The 18747-nt window shown below is 51.2% G+C and overlaps 1 protein-coding gene across 1 annotated transcript; it reads right to left on the reverse strand.

The window, feature by feature from the left end:
- Positions 1–7486: 7486 nt before the first annotated feature.
- On the reverse strand, positions 7487–9845 carry PV06_07942 (uncharacterized protein). Its single transcript, XM_016409230.1, has one exon. The coding sequence runs from the start codon at positions 9620–9622 to the stop codon at positions 8285–8287; it is 1338 nt and encodes a 445-aa protein (XP_016260984.1). The 5' UTR covers positions 9623–9845; the 3' UTR covers positions 7487–8284.
- Between the last annotated feature and the right edge of the window lie 8902 nt (positions 9846–18747).

Here is an 18747-nt window from a genome sequence, read left to right on the forward strand (position 1 = left end):
ATGAGACTGATTGTAACAGACCAACTCGGGCCTTTCCTCTTATTCAAAGGCGTCGATTATTTATCGTATGGCGAATCGTCTCTGACGATGTAAACTTGGGCGACAAGAATGGCGCAGCCTATCGCCATCGCCACCGAGATGATGGGCAGGTTGACTTTCGCGAATTCCAGGCGCTTGACCTCGATATACTTGCGTTCCAGGATGTCCCTCCACAGCAAACCAGCAAGTGAGGCGCTGAAGACTGCACTGAATGCGCCGTAATTGACGCCAATCGCCATGCTGTATACGGTGGCCCAGAATGTTCGGTTGGAGATTGGGATTCCATTCTGGCGATGAATCGTCTGCCATGCTTGAACCACCCGAGAAAGAAGGATGGCGCTACCGATGTTCGTCCCTGCGAACTAGAAAAACGCACCACGCATGTCAACTGTGATCTCACTTCCCGTGAAGTCTTACCGAATTTTTGGTGTTCTAGAAAGGACTTACGTTGCATAACACGACGGAGATAAATCCCATACCACCAACGGCGCCCACAGTTCCCGTTTTGTTTACCCAATGGTCCCACCCATAGGCAAAAACTGGAACCCAGCCTCTCGTAACGAGTCCCTGCACAAGGACAAACATCGAGAGAGCGAACGGCACAAGAGCAAACGGCAGATGCGCAGCCACCACTGTGACAGTTGGGAATTTTGACTGAAACCATCCAAACCCTTTTTTCACGAGACTTTCGAACGTCGTCGGGCCGGAAATTGTGCGAGCGTCGAACTCTTCAGACATGTCGTCACTCGACCTTTCCTCTTTCTCGTTCGCTGTCAAACTTGCCCCAACCGGTTTTTCTGCTGATGTCCGTGAATGAAGAGCACCATGCGCATAGTGTCTCTCATCGACTCTGTCGGTCATTGTTCTCGAGACGGAGCGGTTGGGTCTGGTCATTTCGATAGGGCAAGTTGCGGATCTGGAAAAGTTCGGCGACGATGGTGAGCTATCTACAGGCGACACTCGATCATCGTCATTCATTCCGGATCGCCCTCGGGTACCGATATGGGCAACATGCTTGGCACCTGGCACGAGGTCCTCCTCCTCGGACAACACGAAGCTGCGAGATCCGTCGCCACTTTGGCCATGCTTTGCAAGAGATGAGTTTGCCTTCGAATCCGCGATCTGGTATGACTGCATTTGCTCCTGTGCCACTTTTCGTAATTCTTCTTGTTCAATCCGATCGCGCTTCTCCTGGTATTCCCTGAAATCCCGCCGCCACTTGGGCAGCTGAGACAGCCCATAAAGGGCGTCCCAGGAGAACATGACGAACGCGGCCGGCAGAGTGACCCAGTAAACGGGATGGGTGCCTGTGGTTTGACTGACCGCGTTCAGCACCAGGATGGTAACAAGCGTCACAGACATCAAGATGGCTCCGAACGCCGCACTTTTCTCGTCGATGTATGGGTTCATGATTTCTTCGGCCATTCGCATTTTGCCCTTCTCATTGTTGGCCTTTTTATCCTTTTCCTCGTCCCCGCCACCACTCTTGACATGATCGATGTTGGGATTTCCAGGCTTTAGCATCATGATAGCTTCCGGCAAGACTTTGGGTTTTATCGAGGACGGGATGTAATCCTTCTTCTCGACATCGTCCTTTCCAGAAAAGACAACATACAACAAAAAGGGAAACAAGATGATGCCGGTGACTGTGACGGGGACAATCATGTTGGCTGTGTAGTGGATGAACTTGATGTCGAAGGCTCCTGCCAGTACAAGATTCGTCGGGTTGGAAGAGACCAGTATGGCCGAGACAACGTTCGCCACGGTGAACTGCGCGTGGATCCAGGCTCTGGCTGTGTGAATATTGTCCGACACTCGGGTCATGTATGCCAAGAATGCGGTTCCAGATAAGATGATGGGATCATTGCCGATGAAACTCCCCAGGCAGAAGAAGAAGGCGTAAAGGTAGAAGAACAGGGCATGTCCATTGTCTCCACCCTTCTCGAGCGCTTTCAAGGCCAACCACCTGATCAAGCCGGAGGCGTCGATAGACACGGCCAGGTACGCCAAGGTCAAAAAGAAGGCCATGATGTCGATGGGCGAGATGTTATCGGCCCCAACCGTTCCATCGTGAACCTCTTGACGGCCAATGGCAGAGATGGCCAGCAAAAAGAGGTCGGCAAGCAGAGGCGCCGTCACAAAGTTCATGGGGAATTGGAAGCGCATGAAAGGCTTGACTTTGCCGGTACTGTCGGTTCCATAGTTGAGGTGCCGTCGTCGAGGCGAGATGATGCGTAGAGTTCCCAACAGCCGCAAGATCCCATCCCAGACCCGCGTGGGAAAGAACAGTGACACTCTGAATGGGAACAGCACAGTAAGATCTACGCGACCGCAGACAAAATCAATCTCAGAGAACGACCACGGGAATTTTGGGAAAGACCATGTTGTACCTACTTGTCAGGAAGAAAATAATCAGAGTCACGATTGACCGCCAGTCTTTGATCTGGCCAGTGTCTAGGACTTCTGCCATTGCTTTCTTCTCCGCCCTAGATCCAACCTCGAATTGTCGCTTCTACCTGTCTTTTGGAGCAGACATAGCAGGATTTGTTGTTTCAAGTGCGACAGGTGTTTGACTCGGTGTGATTCGGGTAGGGAGAGAAATGCTTCAGGTTCGGCGTAGAAGGTGTCGCAAAATGAATGATGTGATGCTCACCAGAGCACTGCCACTGTAAACCAGCCCTCTTAGGACAAAGCATTTCCGCCACGGTCTGCTCCCTGCCTTTGACGGGCGTGATGAAAACGCACACCGCACAGCAGTCTGCCCCTCAGTAGCTCTCACTGCCACTGTACGGAGTATTCGTAAATATCCGGAGGGGCGGGCGATGCTAGGACCCAAGGCGTCCGACGAGTAACCATCCTGCGGATATGCAAGGCGTGAAAGAGGGCCGCATTAGCACCCAAAGTTTGCGTTTTGCAGCTGTCCTACGGTTGGATGATTGGGGTGTAACCATGTGTTGGTAAAGTGGCTGGAAAGGCATCCCAACCAGTGTAGGGGTTATGACGAGTAGGAGTACGCGAGGAGTTTCAGCTCTACTGCCCTGCTGTACTCCGAAAATAGGAAAAGGACGCCTTTCATTCCACCCCCACCGCCACTTGGTCGTTTCTTAGCGAGGAGAAGCTCCACGGGGTGACCACTTTAATCCAGATGCATGGTTCGGAGAGCAGATGAACCTCAGGACATGCTTCGTGTTTGTGCTTGGGTTCCACAATGTCCAGAACGTCGGGCTCTCCTTTGACTTCGCGCGGCTGAGGAAAAAGTGACAGAGTAAGACTGCATGCAGCACTGCAGCAGCTGTTACACTGTCACAAAAAGAAAAGCAGTCAGGGCAAAAATTGCTCCCCCGATAAGGCTCAATACAGGGCACACCCTGGCTAGTACAGCCGCCTCATTTCCAATCAAACTCTACTACCCTAGATCCCGGTTCCAGCTCTCTCCCTCTCTTTTTCTGTGTCTTGTTGTCCTGCCCCTCCAAGTGAATCTCGCACAGTGTATCCAAACGAATGGCAGAGACAAGTGGAAATCTTTCACACTTTGACTCCATCTGAGCCTCTGGATCCAGCACGATGATTGATAAGACGAAATGATGATCCATGATGCCATACGTGCTCCGTACAGTACAGTACATTCGGGCCAGAATGGCTGCCAGTAAGTACTTACCTCGTCTTTTACGGTCTCTACCACGAATGTCAGTTGTTGGCAACACTATAATCAAAACGTTCATTTTCCGTAGGGGTGACTGAGAACATTTACAACTCCAGATCAAACTTGGCTGGCTGTTGTTTGGCAGCGCCACCGTAACTGACCATCAATGATAGCCCTCTTGGTTGTAGTAGTTCGTTCGAAAAGTGAACTTGGAATGAATGCACCGTGCCGTATACTCCGTACTGTGCAACGCCATTTCCTGTTACCAAGTAAATGACTCCAGTGCGAGGACTCCCTGGGAAATCCGGAAATCAAAGCCCCGTCCATATCACAAGAAGAAACATCCACTCGATTTTCTCAGCCTGACACAATCATCGATTAAACGATAGCCTTGTTTTTTATCACCTCAAGCCCTGCAGGGTTCATTCGTGACGAAGGCAAAAGGGCCCGAACCAGCATGGGGGCACGCGACCAGTTTCCGAAAGTGACAAGTAAGCCATCCCCGACATGGGAAACAAAAAGTCCCGTTTTCTCACAGACGATTGGTGCAATTGCGGACAAGGTCGACGTAAGAGTCGAAGTAAAGCTGGGGCGAAACGAAAGCTTCGATGTGGCCGGGCCCTTGTGGTTCGGCCCTTGCTTTCGCAAAACTGATAAACACTCTCCACTCTCGCCTCCCTCCCCAGGTTTGGTCGTTTGCTTCCATTACTCCCAGACGATGATGGTCTTTGGGTTCAGATGAAAGTATCATGCCAGTTCTGCCTCCAACTTCACCCATAGCAATCTTACTGGATCGAAGCGTGACGATCGCTACCACCACCAATGTCAGCAGCCATGCGGTGAAAGTCGTGTGTGCATGGCCAGTGTCAGGCCAATATGGGCCCGGCACGAGGTTCCTGTAAGTAGTTCAGCCCTGTCTGCGGAAACTGCCCATCTGCCGGTCACACCTTCTGCCCCTTCTTTCTCAACAGAGACACTAGCTTACTGTCTCATGAACCATCGATAGTTATTATGCTCTTATCAGCGCATGTTTTTTCGGTAGGGAAATACAGTGGCTCAGAGCGGCTTGTTTGGCGGCGGCTCTGCTGTTCCCTGCCGTTGCTGCCCTTCATGGGATTGTCATCGCCGCTGTCCATGTCGATGGTATGTGAAGATCTCCCGGAGGAACTGCAGTCTCTGTGGCTCCAGAAGAAAACAAAACACTGAAAAACGGCATATCCAGACGCAGTCGACATGGATGTATATGGAGCTTTCCAGGTTTGCTCCATCGGCATTCTCCTCGCTCCAGTCACCGTCATGCTATCTCGAAGCTACTTTGAGCAAGCAGGGAGTAGCATCATCATTCTGTGGACAGCACTGATCCTTGCTGGTGAGTTGCTGAGAAGCAAACACCTGGCCGGCAGGCTGGCATTCGGCTGACCATCTATACGTTGTTTAGGACTACTGAGCTTGACTGTAGAGTTCTTTCGAACAAAGTCAACACATTGCATCGACGACGGCGCCGGCAACCCGATGCCAATCAGTGCTAAGGGCTTTCAATACGGCACGGAAACGTGTGGGCTCATATGCTCGGTCGACCAGGGTCCCTTTTCTCCCATGCGACGTGGCTCCGCGAACAACATCTACGTGATCCCAGCTCCGGATAAGCTGACGTTCAATTCCGCCACTCTCCTCGCCGCCGCCTGCTGTGTACCTGCCCTGCTCCTCCTCATCTCAAATTGGAACAAGATTCGTGAGATCAACGCCCTCGAAGCAAAACGCCTCAAGGAGAAGACGGACGCAGATGCTGAGGAGGATCAAGGGTCAATGGCACCCAGCGACGAGAATGATCAAGGAGACACGAATGTCAACCAACAACCGCCGCCACGACCGAATAGTCACGACGCGGATGATACAGAGGTACTGCTGTGCACTTGCAACGACCAAGACCCAGCAAACACCGGTAATCGACGGACTCGCAACGTCGTGGCCACCCCGATATTCGGGGCGGCGATATTGGCCATCCTCATAATCGGGGAGTGGAATTTCTTCAGCACGCAGGTTTCATACCAGACCGAGCCCATAGCGAGTATAGGTAAGGCCACCCCCGACACAACCACACTTCCTCACGAAGAGTCTACTCCCTTCGGGCTTTGTGCTGATCCAGAGTCTCTATCAAGGTCAATGGGCACCGGTCGTCGGAACAGGCCTCGCCATGGTCGGTTCGGTTTACGTTCTTCTCGCCAAAGACATCGTACTCGAAAAGAGGGAACAAGAAAAGCGAAAACAGGAGAAGAAGCAAGTTGAGAGGAGCAGTAGCATACAAGAAAAGACAAGTCCGTCTGTGGAACATCACGATGATAACAATAATGGTCAACAACAAGTGCCACCACAACCACCAACCAGGCCTGTTGCGGCGCCAAATGCGACGCCAAACGTCGCCACTTCTCCTCTTCCCAGCACTACCACCGCCGCCGTATGTGCCAATTGCGGCCGGATCATGGCGGCACGCGACGATAGCTGGTGGAGGACCAGAGGAGGCCAGTCTCGAGGTCAGAAGGTCATGCAGAGGCTCTCCGACTGGCGAAGACGGGGGACGCGAGCCATGATCAAGCTGGTCGACTTTGTCGGCACCGCCGCCGAGGACACGTTCGAGAACAAAAAGTTCAAACAGGCAAAGGAGAGGTGGATCCAGTACCCGGGAGAGAAGTACAAGAATCCCGCGTTGCGGGAGACGGCCGATCAGTACCGACGCTCGAGGGATCTCTCCTCCAGCATGAACGACCAACAACCGCGTTCGAGAAGTGCCAGCATACAGTCGAGGCGTGACGGGGAGGCCGCTTCGACGAGAACGGCGAACCGATCCCCGGATTCGCCATCGGCGGGATCACCACCGGCACCATGGTCCCGTTCGCCGCAACTGTCGCGGCTCGAGACCGGCACGACCGTCATCACAAATGGCAGCAGCGGACAGGGAGGGTCGTCCTGGGCCGGCGGCGCACCGTTGCGCCACCACACCACGACGGACAGCCTTCAGGTGCCGTCGCCCATCCACCTGGCCCGGACCCGAGACAGTTTGCCGCCTCCCGCGCCGTCATCGCCCACGGAGCCCGAGGTCCTCGTACGGGGTAAAGGCAACCGACGGCCTTCGGTCGTCGTGAGTGACGGTGACGATGCTCCCTTTGCGTCGCCGCAGGTACGACACTTCCGTGCCGACTCCCAACCCATGTCGCAGGCTCGACCACCTCGGTCGCGGCATTTCCGAAGCCGTCAAGGCACCGTGTGAAGACTGTCATGATGGCGATGTCAAATGCACATTGCCACATCAGGACATGTACATCATGTGCCCGCACGGTTCATTTCCAGATTTCTTTCAGACAAGAAGTCCTGAGCCGGAAATGGGGGCTCGAAAACATACCCAGTCAACCGTAACTGCTCGACCAACACTTTGGGCATCACCTCTGTTGAACCACAAGTTTGTCGCGGCATACCACCCTTTTTTTTCAAGTCATGAGAGAGGTCTCTGATGAAGCAGAAAATGATGAGGAACGAGTTTTACGGATCATAGACGGTCAGAATCTTCTATCTATGTAGGGCTTGCAGGTGGATGCAGAGAGAGAGAGCACAGTACGACATAGACCCTTTCGCGGATTTCATGGTTGAGGTGAAACAAGCAACTTCTATGGGAGTCATCCATCAGAATGGCGACCAGGAGAGGTGGGAAATGCTCGTGTACAACCCAGGTGGCTTTTGTGTTATTCACCTGGCTGACGGTCTCGAATTTGGATGCAAAAAGGGTAGGCTGGATCATTGCATAGGAAAGGCGTATACTCAATCAATATTAATTCGAGAGGGAGAGCGATCGTGTCTCTTGAACATCTGACTGCTTCCCACCCATCCAAAAAACCTGTCTAAAGACGGCCCGTGGGACTCTCCTCATACAAAAAGCAGTGACCTTCGGAAAGGGCCTCGCTTCTCTCGTAACCATCTGCATGCCGACGGGGTTGGTATGGCCACGACACGCATTGCTCGAGGTATATATGAGGCCTTGGAGTCAAGGACGTGGAATTCCGCCCATCACTGTACTGTCATTGCATCAGATAGCAGAGACACCGACTGGTGTCTGACCATAGTCACGCTCGAGAAAAAACAGACATCAAAGGCTTTACTCAATAAAAACTCGAGAAAGTCTAATTGATCTTTAGAAACAACTCCTTTGGTATGGTAACCACTCTCGGAGGGTTTTAGGTGGTGCTGCCTCGGTCACCATTATTCAGGCGTGGTACAGACCAAACACATTGTTGCAGTATACTGGTACCACAACCTCCCTCACCCGGGTGATAGCCTTGTATTGGCCCGCCATAGTGAGGCCACTATGGCTGTGGGCTGTGTAAGGCACATGGGCATGTCGGCAAATTGAGGCTGAATGACGCACACATGTGCCTTTTGCTACACTTGTCACATACCATGTTGCGCAACATGGTATGGTTTAATGGGTGTCCAAAACCCGCCTCACCCAATGTGAAATATTTTATCTGGTCAATGGCGCTCTCCACAGCCCGAAGTCGTCGCGACTCATCACGGACCGGACTGACCACGGGGCTTTTTGGGACGGCTGACGACTCAAAGTTCCTTCTTCAAGAAATGCTCCGGTCGATGGTCCGTTTCAAAATCAATGTGGACATATGCTCGCTCCACGTCAGGCAGCCTTTCAAGTTTCATCTGCAACTCCTCCGCGATGTCATGACAGACGCGGAGAGTCTCTTCGGGGTCCATGACGACATCGACCTCGACCACGAGTCGTGGGCCAGAGTGCCACGCCCGCACCGTGTCGATCTGTCTGATGCGGTCGCTGTGCGTCATGCTCACGTACGTGATGAGTTGTTGCGTCTCCGTGTCCGCCGTGATACCGATCAACAACTGGAATTCGGACGAAGCAGTGTGCAGCCACAGGAACGAGATGAGTGCCGAGAGCACAATGGCACCGGCCGGATCCAGCCACCAGCGCAACTTACTGCCACCGACGGAGGTGAGGACACCAAAGCCGTTGATGAACAGATCGTTTCGGTGGTCCTCCCACAGAATCCGCACCTGAGAGTACTGGTTCCGCAAAGCCCAACAGTACAAGAACAGGGCCAGTTTCGTGCAGAACGCCACGGTGACGGCGATCACAGAAGGCAGGTGGAAACTCTTAGTCCCGCTCTCGTGGCCCCGGACGAGTTCTTGGATGGAAAAGGCGATCAGAATGAAACTGACAGAGGTCATGAGGAAGCAGAAGACGATGTTGCCGGCCGTCTCGATCCGCGACCTCCCAGCGGGGAATTTTCGGGCGTCGACCTTCTTCACCGCCTTGTTCGAGAGTATCAACGTGACGTTGGACATGGGGTCGAAGATGGCGTCAGCCATGGTGGTGAAAAGAGACAGGGAGCCCGACGATATGGCGCCGTAGAGTTGTAGAATGGCCAAGATGATGTTGGCCACGAAACTGCCGTACACCGCGATCTGATATCGCAGGTTCGTCGCGCTCTGTACGTCTCTTGCTTCCCTGACGTGCTCGTCCACCGGCTTCAGGAGCCGTTGTATCTGCTCATTTTGAGACTCGTAGAAATCCGCAATCTTGGACGGTGGGATGCGTCCGGTGATGACCAGAGGGTTGCAGGCGTTGCGTTTTCGGGCGGTGTTGGCCGTGATGCGGTCAAGCTCGGACCGGGACTTGAGCCTGCGGGACAGGTCGAGAGGGTCGGAGGCGGAAGCATGGATGGGTGATTGACTCTCAGCGTCGAACATCGAGGGAGTTCGGTGACGAGAGACCATGTTGTCGCTCGGAATCGCAGATGTCTTGGCCTCGCCATGGAGCAGCTTCGATGTCGTCATCGGTCGGTGGACGTCCAGGTCCCGATGGTGGGGATTTTGCGTAAGTTCCATGAAGCGCTCGGAGCCATGACTGATAGAAGAGTCCATCGCGGCGAGGTGTTGTGTTCTTTTTCGTGGAAGGGATGCGTAGGACTCGAGCGAGGCTAATGGAACGCCGGGAGGGGGGGCGGTGGAGGGTAAGGCTGGTGTTGCAAAGACCAACAATTGTAAGGCTTTAAGTATGCATTATGATTAGGATTGAAGATTGATAGTAGCCCGTCTGGCAAGGAAAATTAGGGCATGAATAGAACAAGATAAGAGCGTTGTCGTCGTGGTCGAGATCGCTGAAGTCTTTGACCACGTTCTTGCCAAGGTGTGGTCGAACTGCTCGCGGCTCCCGCCCGATTAGGAAAATATGTGATGCCGCCCTTGCTCACCCTCGACTCGCGCGACCAGGGGTGAGTGACCACCCTTGACGCACCGATGGGAGGGGACGAATTTCTGGCGGTACACTAAGGGCCCTCATGGCTTTGATGGTGCGACGCTTGACTGGCCGGGTAAGGGACAGTGCCAGTCTATGTATCTGCTTCGCTAATTAGGGGTGTTGAAGTGCCCTGTGGGGTAAGGAATAAAGTCACAAAGCAGCGTCAGTTCCTGGCATCCTCACGGGTTGTTTTATTCAAGCTAATCATATAGTCCATTTTTCACTTCTCTCTGTTATCTAGACAGGGGTTTTGATTGTTGCTTTCGCTCTCTTCTTTACATGTTCACATCAACACTTAATGATCACAACTATCCTTTTATAATCCTGTCCCGCCTAAAACTTGACGATATCTTTTAATCTTTAAATAGGCGTAACCTTTAAGAGAGACCCTTGCGAAGAAAGAGCCTAACAATGTTAACTACTCATCTCTATCCTTGATACCTACTAAGTTAGACCAGGTTACTACATTTGTGAACATTGTGCCTTCTACACAGAGAGTGTGACACTAAGATTAACTCTCAAATCCTGATGACTTGATTTGTGACACTCCATTCACAAACAAAACACTCTGAGTAGTTCTACAGTATAGTACTAGGTCTCATACTTTGCCGCAGACTAAATGATTAATAGCATATCTAGTGTGAGCTTATGACAGAAATAGCTTATAATAATCAAAGCTTTAACATGTCTTCAAATGAGGCGGCTAGAGGTGTCAAGATATATCACTACGGAGATTGTGTTGTCAGGTTCACAGCACAAGCTACTAAATCTCCCTAACAGGTGTTGAGATTGGCCGCGAATTGATCACTAATCTACCACTGCAGGTGACAACAGATAAGTCTTAGGACAAGACGTAAAAGGAACGTACCTCATGACCAGATCTAGCATTCCGCATTTGACTGAAGGATTCGTTATTGTCAATGTGTCTTCGGTGGCAGGATTCAAGTCAAGTGCTGGCCATGCTATATCTAACGCAGCAAAATTTGGCGTGATCGGCTTCTCACAGTCTATGGCACTAGAACTTGGGCCCCCGGGGCATCAGAGTGAATGTTGTCGCTCCAGGATCGATAACTACTCCAACAAACAATTCTGTTCGTCAAGGAAGGGAGGTGATCCAACAGACGGAGCAGAGTGTGGCTCTCAGAAGGATGGGGACTGCAGAAGACTTGGCCAACATAGTAACATTTCTGTTCTCTGAGCAAAGTAGCTACGTTAATGGCAGCGTCATTGAGATATCTGGAGGCCTCTAGCGCAGGACTCAGGAGACGGGCAAATTCAATCACTGTTCATACGGCATCGGAAAAACCTAGGTATGTTTCATTCAACTTCATATGCCCATTCGTGTGATCTTATGGAATGGGACATTGTCCTATCACACCTCGACGATAGCCCGATACCTCATGTTTCCCTCATCCAACTTCTTCATGGCAGCCGTAATGCCCTCTTTGGTCATGGGAAACTTCTCCAAGATTGGCCTGATGTCATGTTTGGCAGCGAAAGACAACATCGCTCTCATTGATTGAGGATGCGCCCCGCCCGACCCAATGATGCTGTACCCATACACCAACAAGGGGAAGATAGGCACAGGCCAGGCATCGAAGCTCGTGGTAAGGGGAAACACTTTTGCAAACGGTGCTAGCACGGGAACGTATCTGTTGCAATAACATTAGTCAAGAGGAATCCTCGGAAGGTAGATTGAGAATGGGGGGAGGGGAGGTTATCCACTCACAAGGACAAATCTGGAAGGACGTTCGTTGTGATGAGGAAGAAATCAACAGGCTCGATGCCTTCGAACTTAGTCACGCCCTTGGTGGCGTGGAACTCCGACGCTCCAAGCTTGAAAGCCTCGTCCTTCTTCGACTCCGTGCCTGAGAACACAACGGCTTCCATCCCCATCTTGTTGACGAATTGAATGGCCAGATGACCCAGTCCTCCGATACCCAAGATGCCGACACGGTCTCCCGCTTTGGCGCCATGTTCATACAAAGGTCCCCAGACCGTCGCTCCTCCACACATCAGTGGTCCAGCTGACGCCGAATCAATCGCGTCGGGAATCTTGAACAGAGCGGAGACGTCCCAGGCAAGTCCGGTGCTGAAGGAGCCCTGGTCCAAGTTCGCCGTCCCAAATTGCTCCGAATTGAGACATTTGGAGTGTTGACCGGTCAAACATGGCTTACAGTGTAGACAAACCTTCTGGATCCAGCCCATACCTACGCGGTCACCGACTTTAAGATCCGAGATTTCCGGCACCATGGAACCAATCTCCTTGATGATGCCGACGCCTTCGTGGCCCAGGCCTTGGTCCTGATGTCGGAAATGTTCGTCTGTGCCGCACACGCCGCTGTGCGTAATTTGGACCAAGGCCTGTCTCGGTCCGACATCTCGGTGGCCTTTGGCCTCGACGATCTCTCCGGACTTGGAGCCCTTGAAGACTGTAAAGTCGATACCCATGGTTGACGCACTAGTTTTGAGAACGGGGTTGAAGGAAGTGAGGTAACGAATTCGCGCTGGATGTACAATGTCACGAGCAAAAAGGGGTCTTCTAAGCTAGTTCTAGAGTCTACTTAGGAGAGGATTGCTTGTGAATTTATACAGCTAGCAAAGGGAGGTAGTCTACCTCCTGCCTCCGAAGCTCCTCTCTAATCCCCGTTGCACTAGGTCCGTTCTTGTATACCCCGTTACGCAAGTATTGTTAATCAAGTTACATGCTGGGTGACGGTCCACGTCGGGAACCACCAGGCAGATGCGATGAGGAGTTGACATACACCGCTACCTTCCTACCTGTCTAGGGAGTCCTGAGGTACAGAACACGATGTCTGCACCAGTGGTTGGCTTTGTTTGATTGGCTGCTTGCCCTCCGGCCAGTTACCCAAAGCGGAAAAAGGAAGCATGGCTGGAATCATCAACGCTCTTGACTGGCGCCCTATCAATGGCCATCGGTGGCCGTCTCGCAAGCGGCATGACTAATCCATCCGTCCAAGAACCCATTCATGCCACAAGTGGCGACTGCACGGATTTGAATGTGCACTGTCCTACCAAGCAACAGCATGTAGCTAGAACTCTGCTCGTTTCAGAGAGATAAGTCGTCTATGCTCTCTGAAGACTCTGCTATATACGGTGGAGATTGCTGTAGTGTGGAGTGCGTGGCCGTCTTAGGAAAGTGCAAGGTTATATCGGCCAGATAGCTATCCATCCTAGCAGCTCTGCATTCATCGGAGCCGAGAGACCCTGGACCTTACGCATTAAAGTGACTAGAAAGGGTGATTTAGCATGGCTGATCCATTGCCCTTGCACATCGTGAATACTAGCCCCGTTCCCGTCGTTGTTGAGACGAGCGCAATGGTCTGACATTTTTGGTTATTGACATCATGGAAACTACTGTACTCATTATTACGTATAGTCTGACTGGGAGTCCACGTCCGTACGGAGTTAACACAGCTCGATGTACGTCTGAACTGCCAACCGCGTCCACAACGACCTGAATTGCACCTTGGCCGTGACTACTGCTTCACCAAGGTATACACCTGCCAGGAGTTCTCTTGGATAAGGTGCTTCCGAACCGGTCGGCCTTGGCCATCAGCGAGGTCAAGGGAAATAGCGACATTGAACCAACCCTCATACTCAATCTCTTCCCGCGTTTCACTCGCATCGTAATGATAGTGTCCGCCCTTTGCAGTTTCCGCGCTCCCATCCCTCGCCTCGGTAAAACAGTATCTAGAAGCGGTCATCAGCAGGGTGAATTCTTCCGGCCAGTTTACAGGGACTCCGTACACTACCGCGGTCCTCCAATGATTGCTCCTCAAGCCCTTGCTCTTTATTGATTGCCCGGATCTTGTTGTTGACCTTGGTCAAATTATCAAAGGCGACCTCGAAGTCACGATAGACGGTATGGAAATTCTCTGTGACTTGAGACGTGGAATCATGGGGTTGGAGCTCTCTGTTTCCTCGAGGGTTTTCTGCCTGTGTATATGTAATTTCATACTTACGGAGCGACCGTTATCATGCGGCTCGAAAGCTCCATCTTGATCCAAAATCCTCAATGCAACGAGCAACAGACCATAGTTGATAGTCTTTGCTGATACTGAGTGCGTCTCGTAATTCCGCAAACGTGCCTTGTGCCTGGCATCACCTTCGTTCAAACCCTCCAACCGCATTTCCTTTCTTGGTTGAATTATCCGATTTATTGTATGGCGGTCAATTTGTGCGAATCGTTTTAGGATATGGGTCACATTTGATGTAACAATCATTTCTGACCGAAATAGGGACTTTATCGCATCTGATGACGGAGATTTCTGGTTCGAGTGGTAGCTTTTCTTGTGTCAGGTGTAGACCGTCAAGGAACTCGCTAAGCTCTCTTGAACCATAGAGTTGGCAGATTTGCAGACCAGTGACATAACTGATATAGACTCCGTCCCAGGGGGAATCTTCTGACACGAATTCATATTCGGAAATCCACCTGGTTATCAGGACATTGATATCCTGCCTTCTCTTGCCAATTGCCTCGCAAAGTTGACCTCCGTTGATACAATAAGTTCTCCTGCGATAGTAAATTCCCCATTGCCCCACTCAAGGGACAAATACTCCGACTGCTCAACCGTGGTAATAAGTTTTGTTTGGTCAAAGAACACAAACCATCTTCACCATCTAGCCGGGTCTAAGTGGAAGCTATGTTTGGTTCATCATTGCTTTATTGGAGGTTCGGTAAATCCGAGGTCGAGTCAAACGATTCGGGAGGATTCTGACATGCGTACTTCAGGGGTATCCGAAGAAGGCTCAGATCGGTCGACGAATGAGTTATACAGCGTCCCGTGACATTAACGTTATTTGTAAAAGCGTCCTTTCTCGAAATCGGATGAGTCTAGGTTAAGCTTCGCTATTCTTCCTTGCAGTTCTGTATCCCCATGAGCATATCGAGTCAAAGTGCTTTATTGCTAAGGTATATTGGCGCGTTCGCTGTGATTTAGACGGCAAGGTAGATTTAGGTAGATCAGGTTGACAAAGAACCGATAACTAGCTTATTATTGTATTTTTACTTACGAAGTCGGCTACCCTCACTTTATTATATAGCTACCAAGGTAGGATTAGATTCTATTATTTATCGGTGCTCCCATAGATTATCGAATGAGCCTAGCTACCCCGATTTATTTTGTGCCGACTGCGGTAATAAATAACAATATCCTGATTGAAGGACCCGTTTGTTCTCTCAAAAGCAGCTTTGAAGGAGAGCCTTGCACGGGTATTCACCGGCCATGCGTTCTAGTGGGCACGCAAGCGTTTCATTCTAACGACAAGGATAGAGCAGTGATGGATCCGAAACTTTCGGCCAGGGAGTGCTTGACACCTGTTATTTGACAATTTTGAGGGGAGAGGTTGTGCTGGGTAGTCAGAATGCTAGTAAATATTAGTTTGAGCGAGGCTAGGAGGGGTTCTTGAGTAGGACGTACTCAAGCTGATGCGTTAAATAGCGAGGTCCGAGGGATAGTCTTCTGGGCCCGCGACACAGTACTTGTGGGGCGATTTATAATATGTCATCCTGACCGCGGGTATGATACCATACTCGCATACCTAGCCCATATTTGAAGGCTGAACCGTATGCCTGCCGACATATATAGAGGGCGTGTCGCAGATATAGAGCTGGGAGTCAGGTTACAGATATACTATAACACAAAAGATTGCTTCCATATTGTTTAGGACTGACGAACAACACAACACGATGAGCTCCAGAAACAACTACACCTTCGCCAACCAATGTTCTATTCCATCTCCACTCGACAAACAACTTCCTGCCTTCTTCAGATCCTGGGACGATCCCAATTCCAATCATGATTATCTCAATCTCTTCGCACCGGAAGGTCAATTAGTCTACGGTACAACGACCACAGGCCGTGAAGCAATTCGCGCTTTTCGCGACGCCATGATCCATCCCATCAACGGGCCCATCGTGGACCTTGAGCACACCTTGATAAAGTTTTATGTTGTGGCGGGCGGACCTGAGAAGGGAAAGCAGGAGGTTATAGTTAAGGGGTCACTGTGGTATAAGCTGCGAAATGGCCGGAAGATTGATCTCGATTTTGCTTCTGCCATCAAGTTCGCGGATCCGGGAGATGGAAAAGATCTGCAGGCGGAGTATTATGAGGTCTTCGTGGACTCTCATGAGTTGATTACAGCGATCAAGGAGATGAACGAGGTAGAGAGGTAGCTTGAAAGAGGAAGACTGGATGAGTTGTGTTTGCGGGGTCCCATCTCGACACCCTAGCTGCTCTGCTAGGTGAGAAGCTTCGTACGATTCGGCAGATCCATCGGTCGGTTGGTCTCATGGCGGTTCTGCTCGTGAGCTTCCACACAGTAGTACCGGTTGTAACGTGGTCATCTCTTGATTTGGACCATGTCCCGGGCTTGTCTGCTGTCTTAACTACGCCATAGAGATACTTATGCCTAGGTATAGGGGGCATCATCACTGTCGTTCGTTGTTTTCCTTCCTATCCCCATTTTTCGTCGGGTTCCTTACAAACTTTTCATATGGGCACATCTAGCTTCATCGGTGCTGGCCTTGTGGTATATCTGACGGCACTTACCCTCTGACACGCCTTTTCCCCGCCACTCGTTATAGGTGTTAGCTGGTTTGTTTGTGTTTTGGTCCCTGGTCCATGGCGATGTCATCCTAACGACGAGGTCTGGGGTGATCCGCGAAACGTGGTACGAGGCCACCAATGCGGTCAAGTGCAATTCACGATTATCAACCTTTATGAAGAAAGTTAATAACGAATGCTGGAAAACTGGAATGCTGGAAAACTGGAATGCTGGAATACTGGAATGCTGAAATACTGGAATGCTGGAATACTGGAATAGTTGAGATACTTTCATTTCAACGTTCATTCAATATGGATTAGATAGAAACAAGGTGCTGGCAACCTAAGCTTCCGGGAGGTAGCCATCTGGTGCAAGTGACTTTGTAGGGCGGGAATGGGGGAAGCGAGCGCGCAAACACATCACGAAAGGGCTTCCGGGACCACAATACGGTCTTCTTGGGAGGGATTCCTCCTTACGCTTGAGGGCACAGTCTCGCTTTGGGATGATCGGCGGACGTACAGATAACAAAGCGTTGCCTATAAATGTATTGGTCATTTCTGGACGATAAATGGAGATCCCAGCAAGCCAGCTACGCTTCATGCACGCATTTCCAATGCATACGATGCATCAAACAGCAAACCGAGTACCGCGCTTCCCTGGGATGAACTGATGCCTGCACTTACAGGAAATTGCTTTAGAAACTGTGGCACCAGAGGCAGCGACCTAGACCCAAGCTCACGAGTTGAGCATACCGCCATCACAGACGAGAATAGAACCCGTGATGTTGGAAGCCGTATCGCCCAACAGGAACAAGACACTATCTGCAAGCTCTTCTGCCTTACCCATTCTTCCTAAGGGGATGGCGGCGATCATACGTTCGGCGACTTGTGGGAAGTCTTTGATAACGGCGTCAGTCATGGGAGATTCGGTAAATCCTGGGGATCCCCGGTGTTAATTGTGAACAATATGTGAGATGTCGGCGGGTGATGGAACGGCTGTTCAACACGCAGTTTGAATCTCTCACCTGGAGCAATTGCATTCACGCGAATGCCCTCGGGGGCCCAATCCACCGACCAACATCTCGTGAAACCCACAACGGCATGTTTGGCGGTTGAGTAAACGGCCATATTTCGGTAGCCCTTTAAGCCCGCAGCACTGGCCGTGTTGACCAGGACACCGCCACCTTTCTGTCGCTGGAATTGTCGATATGCCTCGGTCCCCGTGTTCCATACCCCAGTGACGCAGACCTCGATGATCCTGCGGTAGACATCGTCGCTGGCAACGCCATTTTCCACCGGACAGATGCCAGCGTTGGCGCACATGCCGTCCAGACGCCCGAATTTCTCAACGATCTCTTCGACCCAGCTGTGGACTTCCTCCCGTGAAGTCACGTTCACTTTCGTGTAGATGACGTTAGGATTGTTGGCCAATTCTTCCGGTTGGGGAGACAGGTCGGCGACGGCAACCTTGGCTTCCACCGCCAGGAGTTTCCGCACAATCGCCAGACCAATGCCCGAGGCACCGCCAGTCACCCCAATAATCTTGCGCTTAAGTGACTTACACTCCATGGTGGAACTTTCAATCGATTGATGACCGAGTCTGCCGCTGAGTTCTCGAAGTTGGGGAAAGTTTTGCGATCACGTTGGGTGGGTGGGTGGTGAAATCCTGGAGAAATGTCACTCTTAAGTACTTTAGCAGTGTCCCGTCCCAAAGTCAAAGAAGGCGAGGTGCTTTCTGGAAAAAATCAGATCAAGCTTGCGGCTTCTTCTCGTACGTGTTCGCTTAGATCACCTCGGGATCTCACGCACGCACACACACGGTAACCGTCTGGATGACCTGTCCCATTTCTAAAAGCTGGCTAGTCGTCAAGTACCGAGGAACTACACGAAATGCGAGTGGACAAGAGAATACAGAGCATAGCTTCCAGTATCTTGCAACAACATTCTTCCTACACGCATCAATTATGTTCGAGGTCTGCATGTACAATCTTACACGACACCAAATGGAGATGAGGACAGGATCCAGCTTATCTCCCCGAATGACGTCCGATTTCTCAAGTAGCGCCGACGCGCGCACGAAAACATATATATAATCTCCTATACATTTGCGGGAATACTCGACAGAGCAAGTGATTACTTGTTACCAGCTGGTTCGCATAAGTCGTACTGAGGCACACCAA

Source organism: Exophiala oligosperma, assembly GCF_000835515.1.
Source record: "Exophiala oligosperma strain CBS 72588 unplaced genomic scaffold supercont1.7, whole genome shotgun sequence".
NCBI lineage: Eukaryota > Fungi > Ascomycota > Eurotiomycetes > Chaetothyriales > Herpotrichiellaceae > Exophiala > Exophiala oligosperma.